The sequence below is a fragment of the Megalobrama amblycephala genome, linkage group LG22 (assembly GCF_018812025.1).
Source record: "Megalobrama amblycephala isolate DHTTF-2021 linkage group LG22, ASM1881202v1, whole genome shotgun sequence".
NCBI lineage: Eukaryota > Metazoa > Chordata > Actinopteri > Cypriniformes > Xenocyprididae > Megalobrama > Megalobrama amblycephala.
In genome coordinates, this window is record NC_063065.1 from 21,314,818 (window position 1) to 21,326,138 (window position 11,321).

The window sequence follows — 11,321 nt, forward strand, 5'->3', positions numbered from 1 at the left end:
TTTATCCTCTCCATGTTTATGACTCATATAATATGATATAAGTAGCCTATAGGATATATATCTATATCCATATATGGATCCATGAATAGGATGAAAACCGCAGAATTTCGCTGTTCCGCGAGAAAATAATCATTTGTGGTCGCCTAAGTTTTCTTGATAATTTACATAAAAAACTCACGGGAAAGCTGACTTAGATAGATAGTTTTGTGGTTTTATCATCTATAGGTAAATTATTTATAAATAAATATATTATTCGTATTTATATTATTAAGTAAATTAAAGTTTATTTGTAATCGCATTGTTAATAATGACTAACAAATGTAGCCTATTGTTATTCGTGGTAGCCTAAAAAGATTTGCTTAATAGTTTTTATTACATTTTTAGAAAAATACAATTTTGACCCAACAGAACTTGATTACACTAAAAAATGATGGGTGAAAAACAACCCAAGTTGGGTTGAAAATGGTTTGGTTAAATGTTGGCCCAACGTGCTGGGTAGTTTTATTTACCCCACTTTTGTTTAAAATAACTATATGGCTGGCTTAAAATGAACCCAAAACAGGTTGGAAATTAAAAATCAGACACATATACTAGAGGCAACAATACTAATCAAAAGGTGAACATTTATTAAAAAGCAATTTAATAAATGTTTATCACAATACATGTTCATTTATTAAACATATAAATAAATGTTCATTTCCAACATATTTGGGGTTCATTTTAAGCAAGCAATACAGTAATTTTTAAACAATAGTTGAGATAAATAATACCTAGCAGGTTGAACAAACATTTAACCCAATCGCTGGGTTTGTCCATTTTAAACCTAACTTGGGTTGTTTTAACAATAGTACTGTTCTTATTGAGAATAATTATGTTTTCAGCTCAAAATATATAATGGTGTTAAAGTAAAAAAAAAAAAAAATGTTTCGCAGTTCCTGCGGCAAGACCTTCTTTTCTTTACATTTTTATTTAAAATAAAATTACCTCTATTTTTATTCGTATGTACCTATTAAGCACAGCTGGCTCTGAGGTGTAGGCCTAAATGATGTTGCTGTGAAACATAGTTGTCACGGTATAAAATAATCTAAAAAGACGCTTCGTCATATGTTAAACTCCATACTTTTGCACACAATTAATTCCCATTATTAACACATGCTGCTGCCGACTTTCGTTTTCACAAACAGCCTCTAAACTGAGCTCGTGCCGTTCTCGCCGTCGCGCGGTTAGGAGCGGTTAACGGTGCGCCTGCAGTAGTTAACACATTAGAGACTGTGGTGCATATGAAAGAGAGCTGTGAGAGGATTCTCAGTGCTGCTACAGCGTGTTAAAGTGCAATTCCCTCAGGATGAACCCAAGACTGACCAATGACAGCACAGATCCAGGAAAGGCATCCCCTCTCTAGTAGCTTTCCTACACTCAACCATATGTCTTCAGACCTGACTCATGCTTCACACACACAAGACCTTAGAGTTCATCGCTCCTGAACCGCCAAGTAAAGGTTCCCAAACAGAAGAGAAGGATCTCAGGACTTGCACAAGTCGCTATATGGTAAGAACACTTTTAAGCAATTACAATTAACAATGTTTTTTTTTTTTTGATGACAGCAATAAATTATTTGTGTTTTATTTTGCGTTAACATTATGGATTTAAGCCCACTCTTCATGTGCAATAACCAGCTGAGGTCAGGAGTCTATGGAGCATGACACCTTTAATGTTTTTTAAAAGAGTTGGAAAGGCTTCATTAATGGTGACCTTTCTTGCTGACCCTCTGTTCTTAAATTGTAGTGTCACGACCCTCATTAGTCTCTGTTAGTGGCGCGCTCGCGCACAGTTTATCCTTTTAGAAAACTGGAAAAAGTATGAGGAATACCGTAAACTTTTGCTTTTGAAAAATCTCTGCAGTCATTACCCTAGGTTATTTCTGTTTTGGGTTACTTGACAAAGCAATAAAACCTTTATTTAAAATGGCATTTAGAAAGTTGTATTTTTGGTTTGTCTGTGTTGTAAAATATACACTTAGAAAAAGTCGTAACAACCAGCCCAAAATTATTCTTAATAAATAGAATGATATTTGCTAAACATTTGCAAACTTTTTAACAGTACGCCTCAGTATGTTTCATTTCAATTTAAATTTGAATTTGGAAAAAATGGGACAATACACTGTAAAAAATGACTAAAAAAACATAACAAATTTACACAGTAAAATACTGTTTTCCACTGAAACAGTGATATAAAACAATGCATTCTGGGTAATATTTGTCGTTTTAAGAAAAGAGGCCTATAAAAGAGGCTACTTTCTCGAAAACGACAAATAACATTACCCAGAATGCATTGTAATATACAGAAGTAATATACTGTAAAAACAATGCATTATGGGTAATATTTGTCACCTTTAGATTAGCCTGTTTTCTCGAAAACGACTAATATTATTACCCAGAATGCATTGTTTTTACAATATATACTGTTTCAATGGAAAATGGTATTTTACCATGTAAATATGTTTCCTTTTTATTAAGTTAATTTTTTAGAGTGTATATACCCTTAAAAAGAAAAGTTCTTTATTGGCATCTATGGTTCCATAGATAGACTTTAACATTCATGTAACGTTTCCATTACACGAAAGGTTCTTTGTAGTGGAAAAGGGTTCTTTAGATTAATAAAATGTTCTTCACACTAAGAAAAAAGAAAAAGGTTCTTTCAGGAAACTGCAGACTATGCCTCCAAATTTAAATTTCATTCGAATTGTTGTCTGTAATATTTAAGTAAAATCAAAGTGGTGCCAAAGTTACACCCTGCAAGTTGTGAAATGAAACTCGGAAATTAGCCTACAGATATTGTGAAAAGTTGGATGGAAACAAAGGCATTGTTATAATGATGAAAACATGTTTACAGTCTACAGGACCGAATACAAACAGCAAGTGAAATTGTCCTCGGATCCCCCCTCATCGGCTGTGGTGATGTCGGTGTCTCTCTCCAGTCACCCCGCAGTGAGAGACAGGAGTCTCGCTGTCTACCCGTCTCTGCCCGGCGCGCACTACGCGAACGTCCTCAAGAGCGCGCACAGCATCTTCCATCCGCTCAAATCTCTGGGCCGCATGGTGACCGACGCACAAACAATCATGCCGTTTAACTTCACCGGGACTCCGTCTTTTTTCACCCACAACAGCCACCAGACCGCGGTGTTCCATGAACAGATCCTCAACCTGTCCAACATGCCATATTTTCAGCACGTGCAGCCTTCACAAAGCATGTACACCAGACATGAGGAGCAGAGCACCGGCTCTCCCTCCGAGTTCAGCAGCCCTTCCAGCAGAAAGTCTTCTTCGGCTTCATCCTCTCCGGTTAAGGACAGTTTCGGCTGCCTGCAGGCCGCAGTTCCGACACCCGAGCGCGCGTGCACCTACAGTTTCACAGAGGAAGACCTCTTCACGGTCCTGTACGGATATTCCAAAAAACAAGGCCAAAATGTTGGACATGCCATCTCTGGACTATCATTCCCTCCCAGTGCAGGTATATAATAATCTTTTTAATTTATATAGCACTTTTCATTGCGAAAAGCAATTTCAAAAGGAAAACAAATCTGGAAATATATATGATGTTGCACACTTAAAATATTTTACGTTGTTTTATTCCATTTAAACGCCATAATTCCATGTTCTTTGTCGTTTTTCATGTTGGATTATCAAAATTGTGTTTGTAACTCAATATTTTTTTCAATTAATTAGCTGATCGTCATCTTCTCCCTGTTGATACCGAAGGATTTGAACTCCCAGAAGGTAGAACTTTCTTTCTTTCTTTCTTTCTTTCTTTCTTTCTTTTCAGCTGGCAATTTCATAGAGTGTGTCTTGAATTTTTCAGGCTTATCGATTCTCCAAACTAATTGTGGAAGCCTTTCCCATTATGGAGTTTTTGCTGATAAAAGCACAATTCCAAAGGGCACCAGGTTCGGACCTTTTCAGGGCAAACTGGTGAACACAAGTGAGATCAAAACCTATGATGACAACACGCTCATGTGGGAGGTAAATAGCAAATTTGAAATAAGAACATTATTATTTAAATTCTGATTTTATATAAAACGTGTGTCAGGAACACACGATTTTTCAGTGAGATAATACATACACCTGTTATATTCTGATATGACATATTTTTTTATTAAATTCCAAACCTTTTTTTCTTCCTACGTTAAGATCTTTGAGAACGGGCGCTTGAGTCACTTTGTGGATGGAAGAGGCGCTCCGGGGAATTGGATGTCCTTGGTGAAGTGCGCGCGCTTTCCAGAGGAGCAGAACCTGACTGCGGTGCAGTGTGAAGGCCAGATATACTATGAGGCCTGCAAAGAGATCCGAGCCGGCCAAGAACTGTTGGTCTGGTACGGAGACTGCTATGTGCAGTTTCTGGGCATTCCTCTTACTCTTAAAGAGTTTATTGATGACAGTGAACCGCTTCCAGCTGAAGGTATAATACAAAAGTATCTCGCTATAGTGTTCTTTAATTCTTTGGATGAAGAGATTTATAGTCCAGCACGTTCTGTCATTTGTTATATGAGAATATAATGTGATGTATTTGCTAATTTCTTCGTTCCAGATTCTGGAGAGGGTTTCAAGTGTGATCGCTGTGGTAAAGTCTTCGCTTATAAGTACTACAGAGACAAACACCTGAAATACACGCGCTGTGTGGATCAGGGCGACCGGAAGTTCCCCTGCCACCTCTGCAACAGGTCTTTCGAGAAGAGAGACAGACTCCGAATCCACATTCTCCATGTGCATGAGAAACACAGACCTCATAAGGTAAATATATCCTCGGGCTGATCCATTGGAGACTTTTACGAAAAGAAAAAAAAAGAAAAAGCAGAGAAATAGTGCTGAAAGAACAGCTCCCTTTTAGAAAAGCTGCACAAAACCGATGTCTAAAATAAGACATTGCTATTTTACTAATATTCTCACACTCAACTCGTATAATTATTTAAGAATAATGCAAAATGAATGCGTTTTCCATTTTGGAACGGTGATTTTTTTATTTTATTTTTTTTATTTTTTTTAACTTTTAGAATTCTTTCTTTTTTAAAAGAATTTACAGATTATGATTTGTTTTTATTTACTCATTTATAGAATTATATTATCATTTTAATAAAGAAAGGGGTGACATTTGTAAAATATGTATGTATTGTATGTAATATGTTTGTAACACTTAAATCAAAGTGTTTTAGCTTTTATCAAAATATGCATAATTGCTATAATAGCAAGGAGCAATAAATAAATAAAAGTTATTGTTATTTTAACACGTTTTTATACCTTTTTTTTTTTCTTTTTCAAATAGTAAACTTGATGTTAGCTTTTCATTGTCACTTTTACACATATGTTAATGACGGACACAAAAAGCACCCTTCTCGAGGAATGACCCAGACGCACTAATGTTTGGGTAAAGCCTTTTACCATATCAATAAAGCGATTTAAGTCTTGAATGTAATTCGTGACCCTCTTTTTCCTCTCAGTGCTCCGTGTGCGGCAAAAGTTTCTCGCAGTCCTCGAGTCTGAACAAACACATGCGCGTGCACTCAGGAGAGCGGCCTTACAAATGTGTTTACTGTAACAAGGTGAGTGATGCTTAGTTCTTATACTGGTGCGTTCCAACTAAAGTAGATACTGCTTTAAGGATTTGACCAATTTCATGGTGTATATCTGAGCTCTCATTAGCGCTGGACTCACTCTTAGAAGACACTTACATGCTAATTAATGGCAGATGCAGATCCAGTGCATTGTGCATGAGGATTATGCTTTAATTTATGACTCTCAAAGAGACAAAAGTTTGTCTGTCGCTTTGTTTTAAACTCGTCTTGTTGTATTCTTAAACACTTACGCGTGCGATAAGAGCCTTTTCAGTGGTCATCATGTCACTCTCTCTGTCCTGTTTGTGGACTGCCAGAGACAGTTTTATTCCTATTGGAGCCTATAGGCCATTGTGTGTTGGCTGTGGTTTAACCTACACCAAAGGAAAACCAGTTTTAATAAACATACTAAATAATACCTATAATGGTTTTTATTTAACATGCAGGAAGGTTAGGTTTAGGTGAGGATCTTTTCATGAAAATGTATTATTATGTTGTTGTTCTTCTTCTTCTTGGAATGTATTGTCTTGCATTAAAAAATGCTAGCCTAGGCTAAATAGAACAGTAAATAAACAATATAATTCAACAGTGTGTCCCTATTTAGTTATTAAAGTAATTTTTTGTTTGCGTCTATTACCATTATTCAACATGAACATGTATTTGTGAATGTCACAGGCGTTTACGGCCTCCAGCATCCTCCGCACTCATATCCGCCAGCACTCCGGCGAGCGGCCGTTCAAGTGTAAACACTGCGGGAAAGCGTTCGCCTCTCACGCGGCACACGACAGCCACGTCCGACGGACACACTCCAAAGACAAGCCCTTCTCCTGTGATGTGTGTGCGACCACTTTCCAGGACGCACAAGAGTTGAAATATCACATGAAGACGCATAAAAGTAAGTATGAAGATTTTTAGCTGCCTCCCGGGACTAGTAAGCTATGCTACATCATTCTAAAAGAGTATAGGCTAATAAACAGGCAACCGAGCAATTTTTGAGGAGAAAATTTATGAAATTTGAGAAGGACCGAAAATTATTGACATGTAAATTAAATAAGAACAATCACTGAGTTAAATAGTGCTATTAATAATATAATAAACATTTGTTGGATTCAGTTATTAGCCTACTTTAATAGGTGTGTTTATGTTGGCCAATCTAATAAAATATAACTCTCTCCCCTCAGAGCGACCAATTTTGGACAGCACTGTTGTTCTTCCTGGAGACGAAAACACGCTCTTCCCTACCAAAGATTCTCTACACGCACAGAAACAGCTGGGAGACAGTTTCTCTTTTCCCGGGATGACCAGCATCACCTCCGAGTACAGACCCTGGAACTAACGCTTCGACACTGCATCTCATTATGTTATTCCGCCTTTTCCCAGAAAGAAGGCTTGCGTCAATGTTGTTTTGTGTATTTTATTTAATGTAGTTACCTGTGCCCTAAGAAAATATTTTTGCTTTAACTTTATTATTTTATATTTTAAATGTTGTTTCTATTTATTAAAATGTTGGCATTAGAAATACGTTTTGTACTTTTTAAAGTTAGCTCAAAGCAAATGTTGTCGTGTAATCGTGAGCTGCACAACCAAAGCCAGTTAATAATACCAAAGACTGAATTTATTATTATTATTAGCCTATTATTACTGTTACATATCGTCAATTTCTTTATCATGAGATGTAACTGCTGTTCAAATTTGTCTGTGTTTCTGATCGTCTGCAAACTGAAAATTAAAATTATTGATATTATGAGAAATACCTGTTATTATTTCCATTAAAGAAGATAATGTTTTTATTTCCGGGAATTATGAAATGGATTTAGGCTGATTTTAAAATTGCTTCGATTTATAGGCTATAATTCAAATCGAACGAAATATTCGACTATAATAAAAATATTCTGATATTCTTTATTAAACTTTTATTTCAATACTACTTTTTATATTATTAACACTATTATTAAGAGTAAGACTATGAGTTGTTGATACAGTGATTCACAATTCGGTTTCAGATCTCTTATGCACAGACAGAAATACAGATAAACTGGAAATATGGAGAATTCTGAAATATATATCACATCACTGTTCAAATCATTCAAATTTGATAAAGATGAAATGAATGGAGGAATACTGTGACATAATAGAAACAGCCAACTCTGAGGCTGTTTTCAGAACTAGATAGATAGATTATAGAAAGATAGATAGATTGATAGATAGATAGATAGATAGATAGATTGTTCTACTTACGTTTTTACTTTTTCTCACTTTTGTATATGTACATGTGCTTCACTGTATGTTGATATGTTGATGTTAGAAAAAATTAGAAATGCTTTGGCAATACATTATAACAACTGTCATGCCAATAAAGCACACTTTGAATTGAAAATTAGATAGATAGATAGATAGATAGATAGATAGATAGATAGATAGATAGCCCTTCCATGCAGACTGGGAGTTTAGAGTTTGCACTATGAGTGTTTTACTAAATGATGGTCAGTGACAGAAGAGGAGGAGTGTGAACATCCCCCAACAGCAAATTAATGACAATGGACTACTGCAATGAGGTGGTCTAGTGTGGAGAGAATGGAAACAAAGGCGGTCTCACTGACATCTGCTGCCCTCTGATTGTGTCTTCATGCTACCAACTGTCTGTGATGGAGAAGGAAGGAGAGAAAAAGGCTTTCTGACAGATTACTTCTTCCACATTCTCCATGAGTGTTCACCTTCTCAAAACACAACAACAACAAGGGGTCAAAGGGCATAGCTAAATGTTACAATCATTTGCAATGCTGTTTGTTGTGATTATTACCTTTATATAAAATGCTTTTCACTATGGACTGAAACTTTTTATAAGTGTGGATGAGTTCAATTCAGGTTATTGTATTGACCCATTTTCTAATATCATTACGTCCAGTCACTCAACACATTCACTTTAAAATATTCCCGAAATAACATCAGAGATGGAGCAGACGTGTCTTTCTTCTCATCAGGCTCAGAGATCATTTAAAGATGTTGAGCTCATATCCATAGTCATTGTTGTGAGGGATTCCCTGGCTATAGGCTTCTCATTTGACTGGATTACCTGCAGAGTCTCAATGGTCCCCTGCCATCAGATTCACCCAGTGCTGGCACAGGGAGCTGACATGGATTCCTATTATTAATTTCACCCTCACTGGTTACATACAAAACTGGCCGGGTCATAGGTCAAGCTTCAGAAGACAATTCAATTACCCTCTCATACTTCAGCCGGGAGAGATGCAGGCTTTGCCATTCTGTCCGCAGCTTTTGAAGTTCCCTGGGGCTTCTGGTAGTACATATGTACATCAGAGCTCATGGTGAGTTAACAGAGCTTTGAGGTATAATAAAATCCAATAGAAGCCCTCAGGGTCAATGATAAAAAGCATCTTAGATGATGGCATTTTTCCCATGGAGACCAGAAAAAGAAGAGCACTTAATAGTACTGAATGAACATTTGCACTGTACACTGTAAAAAAATGACCGTGATTTTAACAGTAAAAGACTGTAAAAATGCTGCGGTGAAAAACTGTCAATTGGTTTACAGAAAGTTTCCGTACTATATACGGTGAATAACTGTAATAGATCTAACGGTACATTTAATGTAATTTTACGGTAAAATACCATTAAATTCACAGTTTTTGGAAGTGAAAAATAACAATTCATTGTAAAATTTAGAGTGAAAAACCGTAAATTGACATTCCCACAATTCCCTGCGTGACACTTCACATTTGATATATTTTCGTTGAAATAACTCTGTTTCTTCTTAGTTTTTCTCATTTTTTTCTAATCAGTTATGTACATTAGGGTTTTATGTTACATCTAATGTTGTTAAATTAATGTTTATTGCATTTTTAAAATTTCATGCATGTTACCATGATGGTGTTTAGTGTGTGTGTGAATGACACTGTGTGCACCTTCTATACATTAATATTGCCCTCCTCAGCTTGTGGAAAAGCTGCTTGTGATGAACTTTGATTCATCATGTGACTCTTATCACCACTGTGTTTGGTGACTGTCAGTGTATTATAAAGGTACAAAACAGATATTAGTACTTCATTAGGTTGGTAAATTAACATTATATCAGTTAATGAAATATGTTAATTTACCGTAAATTTAATCGATTTTTTTTTACGTTGCTACTGTATTTTTTTACGGTAAAGTTCTGGCAACCACAGCTGCTGGTTTTTACCATAAATTTTACTGGGATTTTTTTTACAGTGTACTTCAAATCGAGAGTAAACTTTTACGACTGTTTTTAACACTTTTAAAAAGTGATAGTCAAATTAAGTATTACCTAATCATATTTTAATAATTCTTTAAAGAAGTACAGTTATTTTGATGTGTGGACTTTCATATAAAAACTCAAGAAAAGAACTTAATTATAAATTTCACTGTAGGCCTACTATGTTATTTAACATTACATTTTAAATTTTAAATGTACTAAATTGCAATTTTAACATTACAAATGTGTAATTACAAATATATTTAAATACATGACATACAAGTTGCAATGTTTGGTTACACTTTATTTTAAGGTGTCATTGTTACAATGTAATTATACAGTAATAACATGTACTTACTATAGGGTTAGGTTTAGGGTTAAATCCTGTAATTATGCATAAATTATGTTATTACTACAGCAAGTACATGTAAGATACACTGTAAATACATGTAAGGACACTGTAAAATAAAGTGTAACTACATAGTTTTACCATAAATGTTTGTCGGTATGTTTAGCAGTACACTTTAACCATTTCAAGAACAATAGAAGTAATAATTATGAAATTAATTGTTTTCAATATAAATTCAAACTAATTTCATTTAAAATAACATGCAATTGTGTCCAAAGACATTACATTCTGTTTGCATTTACAGTCTATGTTCTCACTTTATATTAGGTGGCCTTAACTACGATGTACTGTACTTACATCAAAAAATAAGTACAATGTACTTATTGTGTTCATATTGTATTGCAAAACACTTTTGCTGCTATTGAAGTGGGATATGGGTAAGGTTAAAGGATTAGTTCACTTTCAAATAAAATTTTCCTGATAATTTACTCACCCCATGTCATCCAAGATGTCCATGTCTTTCTTTCTTCAGTCAAAAAGAAATGAAGGTTTTTGATGAAAACATTCCAGGATTATTCTCCTTATAGTGGACTTCAATGGCCTCCAAACGGTTGAAGGTCAAAATTACAGTTTCAGTGCAGCTTCAAAGGGCTTTAAATGATACCAGATGAAGAATAAGGGTCTTATCTAGCGAAACGATTTGTCATTTTTGAAAAAAATGTAAATGTATATGTTTTATATAAACAAATGATCGCCTTCCAAGTGGTTCCACCAAAAGCGCACTTTCGTGTTCTTCAAAAAGCTTACGCTGTATGTCCTACTCCTTTGATATTCAACTTACGGAATGAACGCAGCGCCAGTTCCATTTTTTTCGTAACTTGAATAGGGAAGGCGTAGGACATACAGCGTAAGCTTTTTGAAGAATACGAAAGTGTGGTTTTGGCGGAAGCACTTGGAAAGGCGATCATTTATCTATATGAAGCAAATACATTTACATTTTTTTTTCAGAAATGACTAATCGTTTTGCTAGATAAGACCCTTATTCCTCGTCTGGTATCATTTAAAGCCCTTTGAAGCTGCACTGAAACTGTAATTTTGACCTTCAACTGTTTGGGCTCCATTGAAGTCCACTATAA

At 35.4% G+C, this 11,321-nt stretch overlaps 1 protein-coding gene across 2 annotated transcripts; it reads left to right on the plus strand.

The window, feature by feature from the left end:
• The first annotated feature begins 652 nt into the window (after positions 1-652).
• Positions 653-7,331, plus strand: prdm14 (PR domain containing 14). Of its 2 annotated transcripts, XM_048174807.1 has the most exons (9): positions 653-1,548; positions 2,893-3,510; positions 3,726-3,776; positions 3,859-4,019; positions 4,188-4,455; positions 4,585-4,787; positions 5,492-5,593; positions 6,281-6,500; positions 6,787-7,331. In XM_048174807.1, the coding sequence occupies exons 2-9, from the start codon at positions 2,958-2,960 to the stop codon at positions 6,939-6,941; spliced, it is 1,713 nt and encodes a 570-aa protein (XP_048030764.1). In that variant the 5' UTR covers positions 653-1,548; positions 2,893-2,957; the 3' UTR covers positions 6,942-7,331. The 2 variants fall into 2 exon arrangements, with proteins under 2 accessions (XP_048030764.1, XP_048030763.1); XM_048174806.1 differs by lacking the exon at positions 653-1,548 and having other exon boundaries at positions 2,680-3,510.
• The last annotated feature ends 3,990 nt before the right edge of the window (positions 7,332-11,321 follow it).